Source organism: Cydia amplana, chromosome 14 (assembly GCF_948474715.1).
Source record: "Cydia amplana chromosome 14, ilCydAmpl1.1, whole genome shotgun sequence".
Classification (NCBI taxonomy): Eukaryota; Metazoa; Arthropoda; class Insecta; order Lepidoptera; family Tortricidae; genus Cydia; species Cydia amplana.
The window spans coordinates 11,642,761-11,662,940 of record NC_086082.1 but is presented as its reverse complement, the minus strand read 5'-3'; the positions used below and the strand labels follow the sequence as shown (position 1 = coordinate 11,662,940).

Below are 20,180 nucleotides of genomic sequence, written 5' to 3'. Positions count from 1 at the left end.
AAACAACAAGCTCACACAGACTACTAAAACGCAATTCCTTCATTTCAGGTGATATTTGTCTCAGTTGCCTATCGATTGAACATTTTCGGATTTTTTTCGACATTAGACCAACAGGCCACTGGAAACTACGGCATATTAGACCAAGTCGCTGCTCTGACCTGGGTAAGAAACAACATCGCAGCATTCGGCGGTGACCCGGAAAATGTTTGCATTTTTGGACACGACGCTGGAGCCGTAAGCGTTGGACTGCATTTGATTTCATCCTACTCATCGGGACTGTTTCAAAAAGCCATAGCAATGAGTGGAAATGTCTTGTCACCCGACACAGTAAACACACCTCGAAGAGAAATTATAACTGTTGATAAAGTTGCTACGGCCTTCAGTTGTTTCCGAAAACCGTCCTATCAACTATTAGGCTGCCTTCGGAGAGTGCCTTTTCAAGCGCTTTTACAAGAGGGAGAATATTTGACGGAATGGAAACCAATTGTAGATTTAGGATTTAGCAATGAGACGACACCATTTCTGCCTGACCTGCCAAGCAAATTGTTCAAAGATGAAATCTTTAGTCCAGTACCGGTATTGACCGGTTATACTAATATGGAAGACGCACTTTTGCTTGCTAAGGATAGTGACGATACTGGAATCAGTCAAAAAGAGTTCGATGCAATGAGAGAAGAGATAATCTTAGCTGATATAACGGTAGACAATACCTCATGTTTCACTAATCAGCATCATATTCAAGATGCTGTTTCTTTCTTTTACAAGCCCATCCCACCGACGACGAATGAAACGATACTGAGAAAGCTGTTTTTGGACTTTTATACTGATAAAGTACACGGGGCTACTACTTATCAGTTGGCCAAACATCTGAGCCAACACGCGCCCGTCTATCTCTACCGATTCGATCTAAAGCCCTTCTCTGATATGGCTAACGAAGGTATCCCGGACTGGATTTCAGTGCCACACAACTTCGATTTAATTTTCACTTTCGGTTTACCACACTTAGCTCAGCCCAAGGATTTGAACAAATGGGATAAAAGAGATAAAAGTATTTCTGAGATAATTATGAAAATGTGGTCCAATTTTGCTTGGTACTCGCACCCGACAAACTCAAGTGTAAGAATTGAATGGGAGGCTTTTGAAATGGAAAAGCCAGGGTATTTGATAATAGACAGGAATAATTTCACGATGAGTACCCCAGAAACGATTAACTATAAAGCTTTTGAATTTTGGACTGATTTTTACCCGAAAGTTGTGGAGATCGGTACAAAGTGTTGTAAGGAACCAACAGACGATTCGGGATCCACCTCAATATTCACCAGGGGACTTTTCCAAAGCTTACTTACGTTTCACATTATAACAGTTTTAGTATCGTAGCAGTAGTAATTCAGATTATTTCTCCAAAAATGAACGCGTTATTTTTATAAAGTCTATTAACCATAATATATAATGTTTAGTTTATTAACTAATAAATATTATTGCTACGACATGTTGAAATGCAGAACCTATTTACGTCCAAGCAATTTCTAGAAATAATTAATTATACTGATATTAATTTATACTCGTTTTATTTGTGTAGTATCAATTCAGTCCTTAAACATATTATACCTAGACATTCATAATATGTACATGTATATATTCTCATAATAAAATGTTAATTGGCTACAAATTTTTAGTTGGAGAATTTGCATAAACCGTAACGATTACACAAACTTCATTAAGTTCTCCCCTTTGCACTTGAACGCCAAAGTGAATCATTTATTTATTTCTAAATCCAAAACGTCCACTTCAGATAGTAATTTACAGTCTCCTTAAAAACCCTTTTTGCATTTACAAAGTTCAAAGTGTTTGTCCTTGAGACTAAGATACAAACTTATTCTCATTGCTCACAGCACATAGGTCTTACTGTAGGAAGACCGGTGTAAATGAGATCTTCGGTTAAGCATAGTAATTACAGTTCCCTGAGAACTGGGGACCTAGCCAAGATGACAATGAGTCCCCCATCGCATCTGTCTGTTGGTGTGTAACTGTGTATGTATGTTCGCGATAAACTACTGAACGGATTTTAATACGGTTTTCACTCATTAATAGAGTGATTCTTGAGGAAGGTTTAGGTGTATAATTTGTTAAGGTTTTGTGTAACCCGTGCGAAGCAGGGGCGGGTCGCTAGTCGTAGATAGAAAACGCCAATGAAACTTAAATAATGTATGGAAATAATCACGTGACTTGTCGTTTGACGTTTGTCAATGTACGATTTTCATGCCACCTGGCGCAGGTCAGACATTATACTGGTAAGACTTTTGCGATTGCTGATTAAGCTGTATGAATAACTAAAATCCAAGGTCGATTGGCCAGGCGACCTTCAGTTTCGTCACGGTACCTGGAAAGTTGACACGAAACAATATATTACGCTAGTATTCTAGAATTATTATTGGACCTTGACACCGTTGGACCGACTTCCGTGGAAGTTTATTTTCTTCGGTACGTTGAAAGTTTTTCTTGTAAATGAGTAATGTAGCTTATGAAATAAGTAGCCCACAAATTATTTTCCAATCTCGTGGGCATTGGGCAATATTCAAACACGAAGTAGGTACTGAGACTGAATTGCTAAGTATTAAAAAAACGTATGTAAAGTAGTTTTATTTTGGTAATAATAGAAATACAAAATCCTTCGTCAAGTAGTTGCGATAGTTTTTATTTAATCTAACGAAGTCAGGTGTGTTGTGTGTTGCTGTCTCGTTGACAATAAAAGTCCCTTTGTCGTTAAGCCCAAGTGGAAGTATGGGAGGATAGCTTTTTGCACCAAAAGCTTCTGTGTAGCGTGACAGATCACTACTTAATAGATAGAGTAGGTACCTTAAAACCTTAAAAACTTAGTCCAATCTCTCAGGTACTCCCAACTATTGTCCAAAACTAATTAAAATAGATATCTTTTTATAAAGGTGAGACTAATTAGTAATATTAGAATTAGCTAATCCCAAGTCGATTTTTGAAGTGAAAACTTCTTTAGCGGCGCTGGGCACTTTTTGAGGTGGGGAAAAAATGATAAACTCGAGACAGCGTAAGGCGATCACGTGACCGTAAGGGGCGTAAGGCGATCACGTGACCGTAAGCCCCGTAAGGTTGCCACTCATAATTTAAATGGCATTTAAATCAATAAAGAATAACTCAATGTTATTTGACTTTTATGTTGCGGACTCCTTTTCAAGACTATACCTATGTTCAAATAATTTGACGTTGTCATGGCAGTATGTAAATAAACATGTCAATGAAAAAGTGTGATCTTATTTAAGAATGATAATAATATATAATAAATAAATTGAATACCTCCGCTAAACGTATGTATCGTGTCGTGTTACCGGGCGTCGGTAACATAGTGAGGGGAGTTTTCACTTCTATCGGCACTCCCGGAGTGCAACCGTTGTTGCTTGTTTTTCATAAATGAGAGAACATACTCAGATTAAACCGAAAACAAAATAATTAGGGCTCATTTAGACGGCGCGCGAACTCGCATGCGATTTTAGGTACATTGCGGACCATTGAGGTTACCATAATTCAGCCTACCGATCAAATAATGCAATGAATGCAATGAGTTCTGAGTTCTCGCACCATCTAAATATGAAACTTGTAGGACCCTATTTGTACTAGTAAACTATAATTTTATACAAATAAAATTGATCTAATAGTGAGCAAACAAGAAACCTGTATAGTTTTAAAAGTTCGTCCGACGGTAAGTAAAAGGCACTTAATTCTCGGAAGCTACAAAACTAATTTAGATAGGTATCGTGGGTCTATTTTAGATATCGTTTCTCATTTATGTAAGTAGTTAATTACTAAAAAGGGGCGAGGGGTATCCCATAAATTTTGAAACACGGACAAAACTTATTTTAGCGCACGTCGGCGTGTGGTATAATTTGATAGGTCATAAAATATATTTTTAAGGGTTTATAAAAGTTTTTATATGAAGTGTACTTATATTTTCGATATTCGCAACATAATATATGCATATTATGTCCTGATTTTTTTTAATGTAAATACTTGGATTTAAGGAAGCAAAACTTACTGACCCATAATGCGAAATCTAAGGTCAGTAAATCAATGATCAACAGCAACGAAAAAGAGCGAAACATGACGTCATACTCCGCCACATTTACGTCACTTTTTGCCACCGGGCACAGCAATCACGTCTACTATTCAAAGCTTTTGTAGCGGATTTTTGGCGACAGTGAAGGTGCAACGAGCGATGGAGATACCTAAGGTAAATTAATTTCAGTAGAAAATGCACGTGTTAGTGTATCAACGGCGTCTTTTACCTAGATAATCTTTGTTTTCTCAAACACCCTATATACGTAGGTACTACGTATATATAATATCACTGGTCCGGTAAGTTCCTAGTTCCTGGCTATTATGTTGTTTGTACTGTATAGTAACAAGTGTAACTACGACCGCATGCGTCTATTGGTATGTAGGTTTTGTTAATTACTTATATAATTAAATTTAATGTTACGTATAGCAATGTAAATAACCTTTATCATATCAGCCTTTTATCGCCCACTGCTGAGCATAGGCCTCTCTTCGAGTACGCCACTTATCCCGGCCCAGAGCCAATCTCATATACCTTACATAAACTTATGAGACTATACATATACGCTATTACAAGCGTTCTTGGCACTGTGGCGATGACAACTCAAGACGGTTTAAAGCGTTTTTAGCGTCCAAAAAGTTAGGTGTACATGTACAAGCTTTTTTTATTTTCACATTCTACGCGACGACATGTTGAAGTCGAAAGTGACACGTTTAAGTCATAAATAAAACATATGTATCTACATAAGTATATTTTCTAATTTAACTGACGTAGCTTCGTGTTTCTACTCCATTATTTATACAAGTTATTGTTTCGAACGTCAACCGACCGTATGTATGGACGATAAGGCCATGGCGAATTTTACGGCAATGCATTTTAACTCTATTTATAAAGAAGTAAATAATGTTACCTGTGCATGTTCACATTCATTTAGTACTTGTGTGTTATTTAAAATTAATTTTTTGTATATTTATAAATAGGTACGGCATGCAATAAATTAATACGTTTTCTTGAAAAACATACGCTAACTCAAGCAGTATTGGCTTTTTGTTATCCGTTCCCTCATATTTTAGGCCAAGGGGGTAATATAACTACCCATTACATACATTTGTGTAAGTGTATAGCTTATTTTAATAGCGAGCGTCGTATTCTAAGAAAATACTCGTAATGAATAATGTAGGAAATTTTCTGCACAGTAATAATTCTAGTAAATAGGTAAGTAAATATCTGACCAAGCTACACTGCCGTATTCGAACTTCAAGATATTCACAAGAGACGACACGTACTAGATCCATTCTAGATACGTTATAGTTTAGATTTTAACTACTTCTCTTTTGCAGCGCAATTGGGACAACCAATGTCACTTCCAACCAATCAACCAATGTCAAGGTTGTCTGGAAGAGATCGCTTTTTAGCGATAAGACCGCCTGTTGTTTAACCTCTTCTTCCTGTATTATCTGTATTGTTTTCTGTAATGAGGTGTGCAAAAAAGCATTTGTATTGTATTGTATTGTCACTTTTACGTTAGATAGTGTTAGATATCTATTAGATGTGAATTGAATCTCTAAGTCATATCTTGTGGAAATCGTTCAAGAGTATCTCCAGAATTGCGGAAATGTCAAATTTGACAGGTTAGAACTTAAAAATATCGTTATCGCATCTTGGTGATGTCTAAAAGATATCTATTAGATGTCTATTTCAAAATCCGAATCGGGCCCAGAGAGAATCCTCCCTCGTTGCTTGAAGTAATTCCAACTCCTTCATTCCGTGCTTATTTTCTGTAAATCCCAGGAAGCCAAGAAACGAAAGCAATGACGCATTTCCTGCCCGATACGCTATTGGTTCAAGATTAAATAAAATTGAACTCCCCTCGCATTGAAACGGAAATGGAAAGTTTCCTGGATGGCAGAATTTTCCTCGTTTACAGAGTTTTATAAATCATAAGTATGTACCTACATATATTACATAAATCTACATTGGTAATTTCATCTAACTAGCGACCCGACCCAGCTTTTCACTGGTTAAACAAGAGCTTAACAAATGTTATACCTAAATCTTTCTTAATAATCGCTGTATTGATAGGTGAAAACCGCATGATAATCCGTTCAGTAGGGTTTGAGTTCATCGCGAACACTTATACTTATACGTACTCAGACGCGGCGAGAGACTTTGTTTTATAAAGTGTAATGATGCTACGTTGTGCCAAGTTGTGCAATGTTTTAAGGCTGGTATTTAACTGACCACCAGATATAGTAAAATTTAACACCAAAAAAATAATTTTTACCACCAAAAATAATGAATGATCACCAAAATTAGAACTCCAATTTAATGCAAAATGATTACCAAATTTAACACATTTTGCTATGCTTTTAAAGCAAGTGACACCAAAAAAAACATTGTTAACCCAGAAATAGTAAATTATCACCTAATTTGAAACTCCATTTTAATGTGAAATGATAACCAAATTTTGACATCGTGCTATACTTTTAACCTGTCAGCTCCCATGCAAGGGCTCAAATTTGAGCCAGAACGCTTATGGTGACGTCACACACGTGGGAACTCACGGGTTAAAGAAAATAACACCAAACTAATAATTGTTAACCCAAAAATAGTAAATGATCACCAATATTAAAACTCCATTATTTTAATGTGAAATTATAACCAAAATTTTTATCTTGCTATCCTATAAAATCAAATGACACCAAACTAATCATTGTAAACCCAAAAATAGTAAATACCATCAAAATTGTAACCACATTTTAATTTAAAAAAAGTGCAAATATTTAACATCTCGTTATCCTATTAAATTAATTAATCCGCTTCGTCACCTTTTTCTAGTAGCATTTCGTTTCTGTAACGGCCGCCGTTCTAACCTAACCTAAGCCACTTTTCTAGAAGCATTTCATTTCTGTATGGGTCGCAAATCAAACCTAACCTAACCTACTTTTTAGTAGCATTTCATTTCTGTAAGGGTCGCAGTTCTAACCTAACCTAACCCACTTATCTGATAGCGGTTCGGTTCTGTGAGGATCGCAGTTCTAACCTAACCTAACCCACTTTTCTTGTAGCATTTCGTTTCTGTAAGGGTCGCAGTTCTAACCTAACCTAACCCACTTACATGATAGTAGTTCGGTTCTGTGAGAGTCGCAGTTCTAACCTAACCTAATCCACTTTTCTAGTAGCATTTTATTTATGTAAGGGTCGCAGTTCTATCTTAACCTGACCCACTTTTCTAGTAGCATTTTGTTTCTGTAAGGGTCGCATTTCTAACCTAACCTAACCCACTTACCTGATAGCAGTTCGGTTCTCGTTAAAGTCACAGTTTGAGTCGCAGTTCTAACCTAACGTAACCCACTTTTGTAGTAGCATTTTGTTTCTGTAAGGGTCGTAGTTCTAACCTAACCCAACCCACTTCTCTAATAGCAGTTCGGTTCTATGAGGATCGCAGTTCTAACCTAACCCACTTTTATAGTAGCATTTCGTTTCTGTAAGGGTCGCAGTTCTAACCTAACCTAACCCACTTTTCTTGTAGCGTTTCGTTTCTGTAAGGGTCGCAGTTCTAACCTAACCTAACCCACTTACATGATAGCAGTTCGGTTCTGTGAGAGTCGCAGTTCTAACCTAACCTAACCCACTTTTCTAGTAGCATTTTATTTATGTAAGGGTCGCAGTTCTAATCTAACCTAACCCACTTTTATAGTAGTATTTCGTTTCTGTAAGGGTCGCAGTTCTAACCTAACCTAACCCACTTACATGATAGCAGTTCGGTTCTGTGAGAGTCGCAGTTCTAACCTAACCTAACCCACTTTTCTAAAAACATTTTATTTCTGTAAGGGTCTCAGTTCTAACCTAATCTAACCCACTTATCTGATAGCGGTTCGGTTCTGTGAGGATCGCAGTTCTAACCTAACCTAACCCACTATTCTAGTAGCATTTTGTTTCTGTAACGCAGTTCTAACCTAACGTAACCCATTATTCTAGTGGCTTCCTTTTCTGTGAGGGTCGCGCGTGACTAAATTGAGGATTGGGTCGGGCATCGGGCGTGCGCGGCGCGTGAGGTGCGGTTTACGGGGGATTGAGACGGAGGGGCTAGTAATTTTGGCATCACTTTACTTTATTTTGTAATACGTATACATTTTTAGTAATCATATTGGTTTATTTAGGTGAGAATATTGCATTAATTTGGTCTTCAAGATTTGGTGATCATTCATTATATTTGGTGATCATTCATGATTTTTGGTATTTGAATACAATTTGCAGGGTAGTTGTGATAAAAACAGGTGGTAGTTTTGTAATTTTAGACCTTATTTTTTTGGTGTTGAGTAATTTTATTTGGTGAATGAGATTTTTTATTTAGGGTACCAAAGTTTTTTTTGGTGGTCATTATATTTGTAGCCATGTTTGAACGGAATCAATAAAAGTACTTATTAAACTACAAGTTGTCCCACACTCAGGCAGTGTGTAATTGAGATGAGACTATAAGTTACGCATTCTCTATTATGCCGTTTTGTTCACTGCAAACTCAGGCTTTTAGAGAGAGAGATTATTTATTTGTGATTCTTCTACTTGTAGTTCTTTAGTTGTGATTAGCTTGATTAATAGATAATAACAAAATTAGAGGGATGTTGATGTTGGTGTTAGTGCCTTTGTTTGTTTTTACTGGTCAAAGTGGAAGCACTGACGCACTTAACGTCTTAAAACAAGGCTTTTAGAGAAAATGATTATCGATATAATTACTATCGATAGAAAGACGATATCTTTAAACTCTTTTTAGGGTTCCGTAGCCAAATGGCAAAAAACGGAACCCTTATTAAATTTGCCATTATACAAAACTAGCAATAAAATTAATAATAATAACATCTCATTAGAGAATCAAACCGTTGACCGCAAACGATAATCGTATATTTTAAGCAAATATCTTTCGACGCAATTGCGACAGCTTAAATAAGGCTCTTCTGCGGCAATCTCTTGCGGTTCGGAATAGGTACGACAGAAACCCATATTATTATGTTATTATTAATCTGCTGAAAACCACAATGCCATACCTTATAGAAAGCAGAGAAGGCATTTAAAACTATAGAAATATGAAGCGCTGGTTTTATTTCTGACTAGAGGAAGAAATGTATGCTGGTAATATGCAAAATGCACGACATGCTTTACAGGAGTTCACTTTTTTTTGTCTGTCAGCTGTGACACTTCTGGTTGATCAAGGGTAAACAGGCACCTTCTGGGCAGGCTCGCTCCATCGTAGGCCACGTCTTCGCCTCGGCTAGTCTGTGGCCATGAGTAAGCCCATTTATAATAATTAAAAAAAAACACCGTTTCAAATTGTACTGGTAACCATGGTAACTCCAGGTTTAACCGGTTAACCCCGGGTTAGTGGAATGGTGTAAATGGGGCCACTATTATGTCATTTATTAAATAGGTCCAGCAAACCTACCTAAGTTCTTAAAGCCTTCGTGACAAATCCGTTTTATACGTAACTTGTAAGGTGTCCCTTAGCTTGCACTGCATGGTCGCACCTAGTTAGCTTTTTTACAAAACAAAAATGCACCAATTGCTAAAATCAAGCATAGGTACTAAACATTGATAATACTTAAATAACATGGTTAGGCACCACTGACAATATGATTACGTTCTAATTGATACTTACTCAAAAATTTCGCCTAATAAACAGAATTTCTTGTACCTGTTATGTCCTAAACTTTAGGGTATTGGATACCGCTCGGATAATAGCACTTTACTTTAGGGCCTATACATTCGAATCCTTTTCGCACCAATGAGTTTCTTGGTACTTATGTTCGTACTATTAATTTGTAAGTATTTTCCAGTCGCTTTTCAATAAACGGAAATATCATAAGTAGATCTACGACGGCGAAGAAATACAGGGTACCTCAGAATAAGTACATAAAATGAATCACATCAGTGTCTGTGTCAATAAGTGGGACGGACATATATAGGTCAGATGCTTTCTAAATCCTGAAAGTGTGCACATACGACTTATCATCACACAACTTTTTGAAGGTTTCTGCACTTATATCATTCGGTATAGAGTTTTTTTTTTTGGCTTCAAAGCTTTGAAGCCTGATTGTAAAAAATGTACATTTACTAATAAATTAGATTTAAATCCCGTGTTTAAGAGAGATGAAAATATAAATCGTTGGTCACTGCCGGCGAGTACTTTTTGTAAAAGAAAATATTCTAGATGTCCAAGATAAAACTTGCTCATCCATATCCGCTGATCGCCGTCGGTCGTTCATCTGCAGGCGAATTATGGATGGATAAAATAAGTGTCACTTTTTAACACCACGCGATTGAGAGAGACGAACACAGTCTTTATCATGATGTCAGGAGACTCACAAGAAAAAAATAAAACCATCATATACGTAGGTAATAAACGTAGAACTCCTAGAAGGTTACATGCGTGGGTGATTTACGATTATACGCACATTCTAACGTAATGTACCGACGATTAAAGATGACTTGATAGTCTTGATACCCATCATTCCATACTCTGTAATTATACGAAACGGTGTTTCGGCGTAGTAGGTAAGTGTACACAGAATTACAATTTCCACGTCAAAATATTGACTCGGATACAAATTAATTTGACTTCACGTAGTAATTAAGTACAGTTTATTAGTTAAATTTAAATATTTAAGTTTATTTACATGCCTGGTAGGAACCTTATATCAATATTGATGTCAGTTGCTATGTTATATTATTTTTGTTGGTGTATTTGGCGTGTTTACTGAAAAACTTTAGTTTCATCCTAATTAACTAATAAAAAGTATTATCTACTAGTAGAGTCGCTGTTTAGCGATAAGTCTACCTGTACCTTCTAATTTATACCTTTTCTTAGTTTAGTTTTTAAACAAACTAAATTCTGATTGCTGCACAACGGAAAATACTGGGGGTGCTGTTGGAATTGTGAACCGACACGACATTTTAAACAAATAAAACTCTCTTGACTTACAGTACGTTTTCTTCTTCCTGTCAATGGTTACCAAAGCTCTTTTGTGAAAAAGTTGATTTTTAAATAAATTGAAATTAGATCGACCGCATCATCAACTTTCTACCGAATTAATAATAGGTTGAGCTTAAAGCGAACAATTTATTACCATTGCAGTCGTTTGGTGTAAAAATCCTCCAAACTCGCTACTAATTTAATATGCAGTTAAGTCATTGGTGCTGTGATAAACATCGAAAGTATCGAAACCCGCAAAAGAACCTTATAAACTGAAATCTCTCTAATTAATGTGGTGCCATGATAAGGATCTACCATAATTTTATATGGTATCTGCTAGAACAAAGAGTCTGTTTTATTCACCGATTTCTGTCTCAGCTTATACAGCCATACATCACCGTTCAGGCGTTCAATACGTGTCAGTAATTTAATTCCCCTTCAATATTTTATCCATAAAATACGATCTTAAGCTGCCATAGTTTGCCAGAAGAGTTTTAAATTTGAAACAATTACTTAGCCTAGCGCTGCCGACGGCTAGAGTTTGTTTTCATTGATGGTTCACAGTGTATACTGCACAGCGTACTACTATAGTCTATAGTCAGCAGGGGCCGGATCGGACTCGAGAAAATAAGAGAAGGTAGGTAATATAAATATATATTTAAACAGGTACCTAGCTACCTATATTCATATATACTACATATCCCACAAGAGTAGGTATATAAATAGTTTTCATATTATGCTATATGGCTATAGCTGCTATTTACTTCGAAGTCGGTCTCTGGAAAAAGTAGATTACCTACTAAGAGCAATTCAACATTTAGTAAGTAAGTAAGTCAAGCAATAAGCGTTTATCAAACTATTAATATTTCGTTTAGCACTTGATAAGGTAAATACTGCTTTATTACTAGGCGGGTAACACCTACCTATTTCAAGTAGAAACACTATGAATACAATTTTTTTTTTCACCTTAGCGGCTCGAACAAGGGTACTTTGCTACTTAAAAACAGTGAGCAAAATCGCATTTTGCTCACTGAGTGAGACAAAATGACATTCAAGTGACCTTAATATTCAAATGTCATTTTAACATGTGGGGTCTAATACAAGTTCAAAATACTTGGATTCTATTATCTCTGTCCCTTTCACGTCGTTAGCAAAAAGAAAGAGACAAAAAACAGTTCAAACGACATTCGACTGTATATTAACGGTTTATAATAGACTCCCGAAAACGTCAGAACGCATCGTTCCAAAACACGTATCACACGTTCATACTCGTAGTATGAATTCTTAATAAAAGTTTAAGATTTGATAAAAACTGATAGAAACACTATATTTTACATAATTTATAGTACGATTAAAATAATAAACTCAAAAAATACACAGAATATCAAGTAAAATAAATAATTATACTTTTAAGAATCTCTACTATAGTTTACAAATAGTTAGTATCCGCAATTCGGACCTTATCTTACAATGTTTTTTTTTTTTCACAAAAACAAGTTGTCGATTGAAGTGTCAATCGACTGATGGTCGTTGTTTCCATATATTATTACCTATTTTACTGAAATTTATTAAGTTTTGTTGTTGTGTTTGATTGCGGTAATTAAACTTAATTGTTAGTATATCTTAAGAAAACATGAGTGAATATGTACCTAAGTGATGAAGAAGGATTAAATTTTTCAGGTTGTCTAATATGTTCTCACTGCAGAGGTGAAAAGTTTTGTGAACTACACGATATCAAAGTTATTTACATCTCGTGCGCTTTTGGCCTTACTACGCTCAAGATTCTAAATTAGATTCACGAGCGACTATAGAATCTTTCGCTTGCACGGGACTCAAAATAAGCACTCGAAAAAATATCAAACTTTGATCTCTTGTTGTACATATAACTGTAGTCTATTTTTAAGTTTAGTTTTTAATAATATTTTAGTTTGTAATTTTTATTTATAAGCCCTACATAATACATATATTGTTTGTGATTATTTTATGTTAGTATTTTAACGGAATAAACTCATAGCAAGTGAAACCACTGACTGCGACATAAACTGTGATGGTAAATCCAATCCAGTGATGTTGGCAGAACTTTCGATGTACTTCATTTGTTTTCATTCGCTTGGTCAGCAACTTACTTTAGACGGGAAAGTTATAAATTAAAACTATCTATCTGCTATAGAATAGAATTAAACAAGTGACTCTGTGAGCTGTATGCCTCGCGAGCATATCTTAATTTCAATAAATACGAAGGCGCTCGTTTGATCGCAGTTGGTTGTAGAGACGCTGGCCCCTGGCTCAACGCATATCCCTCACCCAATACTGGCACTCATCTATTATAGATTCTAGACGGAAACATCCTCCGCGTGGCACTTGGCTACGCCTGGGGGTTTCAATCTGTGCGCCGCATAAATGCCACTGTGGGAGTGATGTGGACCAGCTGCAGCGTCATGGTCTGTCTTGCCAGCGAAGCGCGGGGCGATTGTCTCGTCACGCCGCGCTCAATGACATAATCCGCCGGTCTCTTGTCAGTGACAAGAGAGTCTCTAGTCTCTCACAAGTTGTCACCGTCAACGTGCCTGCGATACTCGAGCCGGCCGGTAGGTATAGCCCGCGGGACGATGGCAAGAGATCTAATGGTTTTTTTTCTCTCTTTATCTGCAAACGGCTGTTGTAGCCAAAATCAGATGTTATGTCTTTTTATGTAGGTAGTTAGGTATTAAATGTGTGGATTATGGATGTGATGGATTAAATACTCTCTCTTGACTTTGATAGAATTTATCTTCTAGTGCCACTTAGTGCCTCTGGTCTAGCCGCAGTATTGGTATGTCGCTGATTCCGATAAAGGACTAAAGTAAAAGGCTGTTTTTCATATAACAACCCATTTACTTACTACTTACTTACTACTAAGTAGCATAAGTTGTCAAACCATATGAAATAGCTTTAGCACTGGTGAAATAGTAGCACAAGTAGGGAGTATACTACTATATTAGTAGGTAGTATATATGTAGGTAGGTAGGTTATAGTTAGGTTATGTGTAATCCAAGCATAGAAAATTGCGGAGCTCTGCTATTGTTATCATACCGCTGTCACGATAAGGACACAGACACACCAGGGACAAAAGATTTAGTACCAACTGTAAGTATTTATGTAGAATACCTAAACAAACCACCGGACTAATATACCTATCTAAAATACTACTAGATTATCCTTATGAGATTTATGAGCAATAATTAAGTTAGAAACTTATTGGGTTATTCCTAATAGGTATCGTCATTAAATAAGTCATAAAAAATTTAACACAGTATGATGACTTAGAAAAAAGGTGATTCCGACTAAACTGTGTATATTGCTAGTTTTCGTGAATTGTCGGCATAAGTGTGTTGTGTGTACTTGTGTGGCCACTGTATGAATGAAATTCCATTCATACGTTGTCGCTGTACGACCGACGGTTGGCTGACGGCTGTGAATTGACACGAGGAACGAAATTATATGAAAACAAATATAATATAATACATATTGGGCTAGGTCACCCACGTTATTTTTATTTATTTTTTAGGTATTAGTTTTAAATTTGTAGGTAGTTTTAATTTTAGGTTACTTTTTATTGTAAGTTTAGTTTATTAATTATGTTTATGGTTTTAATAAATAATATAAGTCAGTACTCATACCTATCCACTCACCTAGTTTAAATTAAATTAACATAGCTTTAAAATTTATCGGACAAACCAGCGACCAGTGTACAACAAATATAATAGAACAAAGCCCAAGTCCCAAGTGGCCAAGCTCAAATGACTTAACAAGATTAAGACCCGTTTAACGTTTTCCTCAATATAAACGTAGGTACCTAAGTTTTTATAACGGGTTGAATAAACCAGTATTCGCATTGCCGATCTTCGTAGTGGTTGTGTCCAACAGATTAATATCTAATCTGTATTTATACTCATTAAAATATAGTGCGAAATCAACGTGTTCAATAATCAAGTAAGTTTGTAAATATGTTTGTGGACGTAAACAATCGTTATCTTTTGAGGTTGCTGTATTTTGGACATATTTCGTTTGGTTTTGTTATGATTTTGTCTTTGTGAGCCAGTTTGATTTCATAAACACATTGTAACTTAGCAGCAAATAGTTTTATGTTTAAATGATCTTGAACGTATGGAGGTATCTCCATTGATTTACGTTCACCTATTAACAAGATACAAAGAATTTTAGTGTACCTACCTACCTAGAAAAAAACCCCGATAAAAACAAAACAGTGACTCCAAATTAAACATCTAAGTTTATATTGTTTTGGATTCGTGCCAAGCTACCACTGATTAAGGAAAGTCTAGCAATTGTGTTTATTCTCACCACTTCTCACAGACAAAACGTTATTTGACCAAATTGATATAAATTGAGCGTTTTAAATTCAATTCTCTTGCACAAAAGAAGAAAATGGCCAGAGCCACAGTTTGGGCTGAATATTAATAACTTTTAAATGTCTCAATCTCTTCGGTTTTTTTCTATTCCGCATCAAAAATTCATATAAGTATGTAAGTATTATAATTATAGTGTTAGTTAGACCTAGATGTGTACGGGTAAATGCCGAATACAGATTAATGTTGTTTAAATTTTCGGACTTTATCCAAAAGGCTTGGGGGCTTAGGCGGAGTATGTCACATTCTTAGGGGGTCACTTTCGAGTAAGGTCACGTTCTGAGGACGTCACATTCAGAGTTTGTCACTTTCCGAGTTTGTCACATTCTGAGAACGTCACTTTCTGAGAAAGCCACTTTCTGAGGACATCACTTTTCGAGTTCGTCACTTTAACCCACCAGTTTAACCTCGTAAGGACCGATACCCTTTTCTTAGGACGGGGCGAAAAAATTACCTATTAACCGGCGGCATCAACAGATCCTTATGTCAGAGCCTGAATTTAATACATTTAGAGAGGGAGACGAATAACAAGATGTCTGAAAATGTATTGAGTCTTACGAAATTGCATATACCTGGCGCTTATGGTTTTGGAAAAAAAAATCTGCAAACGATATGTTGGAGAAAAGTAGGTACTTCAGTAAACTGATAGGTTATAGGTATCTAAATGTTATCTGTCATATTATAAACATTTGTTTACAGATAATGTTGACCTTTCACGTGGTTATCGTAGCCGCGATGGTGGCCCTCGTGCAGTGTCAGCGGGGCTCATTCGCTGGCAAGAGGCCAATCGGCTACCCTGAACTGCTCAACAGGACTACTACTACAGTTGATCCACTAGGGAATCGGTAATGTTTGTTTACTTTTATCGTTGTCGTAGCCGCGATATGGTATCCAGTGCAGTAATGCGCATCTTTGCGGGCCGGAGGCCAAATGGCACCCCATATCTCTGAAGAAGACTTACTACCTACTGGGTCGAACCCTTTGAACCCTAAGTAAATATGTAGGTACTTTCATTTATTTATCTTAGCTCCATCCCAAACTCGAGGCCTTGATCGACATCTCTCAACTAACAACAAGACCAACTTAGATACACTTAGATATTGAGTACTTATAATTATTAGATCAAAAGAAACCTAAACACATTTTCCAGTTAGATTTTTACTAATTTTCTTTAATTTAATCGCGAAGCGTCTGGTTGACGTAACTGGGGACCGAAGAACTGGCGGCTACCTCGCACAACGTATCAGCATTGCGATACAGCGAGGAAATGTCGCCAGCATCCTTGTACAATGCCTCAAGGGCCTATTTTAGATTTAACCTAAACATATTTTCCAGTTAGATTTTTACTAATTTTCTTTAATTTAATCGCGAAGCGTCTGGTTGACGTAACTGGGGACCGAAGAACTGGCGGCTACCTCGCACAACGTATCAGCATTGCGATACAGCGAGGAAATGTCGCCAGCATCCTTGTACAATGCCTCAAGGGCCTATTTTAGATTTAAGCTAGTTTTTAATTTCTTTTAGTAATACTCTGTATATATCTTGTTTGTAAATAAATGATATCTAATTTTCTTACCGCATGACCAACTTAGTTCACAAGAAAGAACTGTCTGAGTCTTGCCCTTTGAGACTTCAAGCAAATAAGTATACGGGTATATAAGATTCCATATTAGAAAATGTCAACCGCACAGAACGTCAGGAAATTGCATAATTTATTTGTTGCCCGCATCAAGTTGGCACCAAAGTAGGTATAATATTTAGGTATGAGTGTCTCTCAAGTCGATAATGAGCCCTATTAATCATGTACGAGTAGATATCGTACTACTTGTAAATGCTTTACAAGTAGTACGATATCTACTCGTTAATGCTTAACATAATTTATTTCGACGTAAACAATCTTCACAAATTGTGTCTTTATTAGAAGCAAAAAACATAATTAAATAACTAACGTATAAAAATTAAAAACGAAATCTAAAAATAAATAAACAATTGGACATAGAGGAATTAGAGGAGTACAGTAAAAGTTATATCAACAATATATAGAAGGTACATATGAAGTACCTAGAAATAAAGTTATATCATGTAGACATCGTTGTTTAAGTGGAAAGGTTTTTTATTTTTGCAAATTTTGTGGAAATAATAAGTCTGTTAAGGAAAATGCGTCATACGTACGACCTAAAAGGTAGGTATAGGTACCTAGACATGGTCGATAATCTGACCCCTATTCAAATATGTAGATATTGTTGTTTAACTGGAAAAGTATGTTTTGCGAATATTGAATAAATGAGCTCTTTAAGGAAAATGTATTTCGTTAATCTTTTCGTTTGATTGTCCCGTTTTTCCATCATAATATGACCCAAGTAGATAATTTGCACTATTCTGTTTACAGATTCGGTGAAGGCGACAGCACCACAGAGAGATTGCCCGTAGAAGCGAATGGGGACCGCGACTTGGTCGACAGAATCAGCAAGTTTCCCATAGACCAACAACCCTTCTGGTACCTGAACTGGAAGGCGCTCGAAGAACAGAGGAAAAACCCTCAGACCTTCGCACAGCGGCCTAGTCAGTTCGCAGAAACACCGAATTTCAATACTGGAACACAAAATTCTAATGCTGGAACTCTAAATTCTCGTTTTGGAACGAATTCTAATGCTGGAACTCAGAATTCTAATCTTGCAACTCCGATTAATAATGTAGGAACTAATTCTAACACTCAACCTCTGAATTCTAACTTTGGAACTCAAAATTCGGGAATTTCAAGTCTTGCACAAGGCGATGGTGGTTTTGATACCGATTCTGATGTTGATCTTGATCTTACTCATGTTACCAAGGGAAGACACACACAACAACAACAAAAAAAACAAGGATATACTTCGCCGGGTTCTCATTTGTAAAACCCGTCAGCAGGTTATCTTTGGATAAAAAATATATTTTTTTGTTCCAATCACATAATTCCACGGAATACTTATGACTAACAGGAACAGATTATTTTTATCACTATAAATGAAACTTCAATTAAATGTAATAAAACACATATATTGACTTTTTAAATAAATAAACCTTATCGACTACTTAACCTTAAGATATAATTATACATAATAGCAAAATGCAATGTATACAACTACACAGTATGACTCAAAAAAAAATTACTTATTCGATTCTTGGGTACGTATCGATTGGATACACAATTCTACAACTATGTTTAATAGTTTAAAAATTGCATTTTTTTAAATAATTGCATTGTTGTTCAAATGTCATTTTTAAATATTTTAAACTAATTTTACAATGTATGTGCAGCGTTATTGAACTTAGTTGTAGAATATGGTCTAAAATAGATATTTAACATGCACAGCCCTAAGTGATTGACAGTAAAATACTTAATTATTTCGCAGAAAAAAAAACAAGTGCTGCATCGTTCAAAAAATACAAGTTAGTCATAATAAAATTGCACCATAGTGCGTGTAAGATTTTACTAAAATAAATTCACTGTTGCTATTTTTTTTTGTAAATATGTATTATGCACTATTGGTACTATGTATTTTCAACTCATTCATCCAAACTAAACTTTGCATTAATAGGAACTTATATTTTAATTGGTCTGTCGTTAAACTGTCCAGGAGAAAAACCTTCGATCAAGACGGGCTTCCGACAGGTCGGAAGGGATAGGCCCAAGCGATATCTTGACATTCAAATCATTCTGCCATTTTTCGCGGGGGGGAACGTGCACACAGTCGCACTTCTCACACACTTGCATACAAAATCCAATCTGTAATGACGACACAAATACATAGAAAATACCACACCCTACACAGACAAATCTTGCACACCTCGATATGTTTTTGTGTACGGACGAGTCACAAGTGTCACAACACGCACACTAACACATTTTCGTCAAGAGATGAGAAGTCGGATTTGTTGCTCGACCGATCCGCAATTTGTACTGGGCGAGAAAAATCGATAAATCCAGCAATTACATGAGACTAAAATATAATAATTGTGTTTAAATATAATTAAACGGATGACATGTAAAAAAAATATTACGTGTGAAATATAACACCTTCTTTTTGTAAATTTGATGTCCCCGACCTCTTTTTACAACAAAAAACCGAGCAATTGGGCATTTTTTCTGCTGCTGTGTTCACTCGCGCGTCTGGACTTGGTCTAGTTAAAAATCCGAGCGCAAACTAGTTTTATTACCCGCGCTAGATCAGTTGATCTTGTACCTAGGCAGAGGGGAAATAGTGCGAATGCCGCATCCCTTCCGTGTTGATCGAAGAGAAAAACTGATCAAATTGTGAATAATAAGTTATAAGTCTTATAACCAATACGGCTTAAATCAAAAATTTCATACATTTGTTTACGGAAATATTTAAAAAGGCAAAATTTAAGTTTTACAAAAATATGTTGTCTCCTGTGACATGTTACCTCTAAGATTATGAAAAATTATAAGACGCAATTACATAATTTTATACGATTAACACAAATTACTGACATTCGCAATTTTGTTATCTACCCTTAGAATTGCAAACTTATTTCATAAATGCATTATTTTATTAATGAATAGACAATAATATTACGGAATTTATAAAAATCAGTCATAATAATAAGTCTCCAGAATGATTGATAATTGATAAGTCTATCAACGTCCAAGCAACATTACGTGTAACTATAGATTAATATAATAATACCAAGCATTTGGTATAGTTACTCGCCTTAAAACAAC

The 20,180-nt window shown here is 36.0% G+C and overlaps 1 protein-coding gene across 1 annotated transcript in view; it reads left to right on the top strand.

The window, feature by feature from the left end:
* LOC134654138 (fatty acyl-CoA hydrolase precursor, medium chain) overlaps positions 1–18,491 on the top strand; it is a 33,407-nt gene extending 14,916 nt beyond the window's left edge. Inside the window, exons 3-5 of the mRNA XM_063509587.1 lie at positions 49–1,362; positions 16,211–16,302; positions 17,847–18,491. Coding sequence (XP_063365657.1) covers positions 49–1,362; positions 16,211–16,302; positions 17,847–18,351 — 1,911 coding nt within the window. The 3' untranslated portion in view covers positions 18,352–18,491. The remainder of the gene's footprint in view (positions 1–48; positions 1,363–16,210; positions 16,303–17,846) is intronic.
* The last annotated feature ends 1,689 nt before the right edge of the window (positions 18,492–20,180 follow it).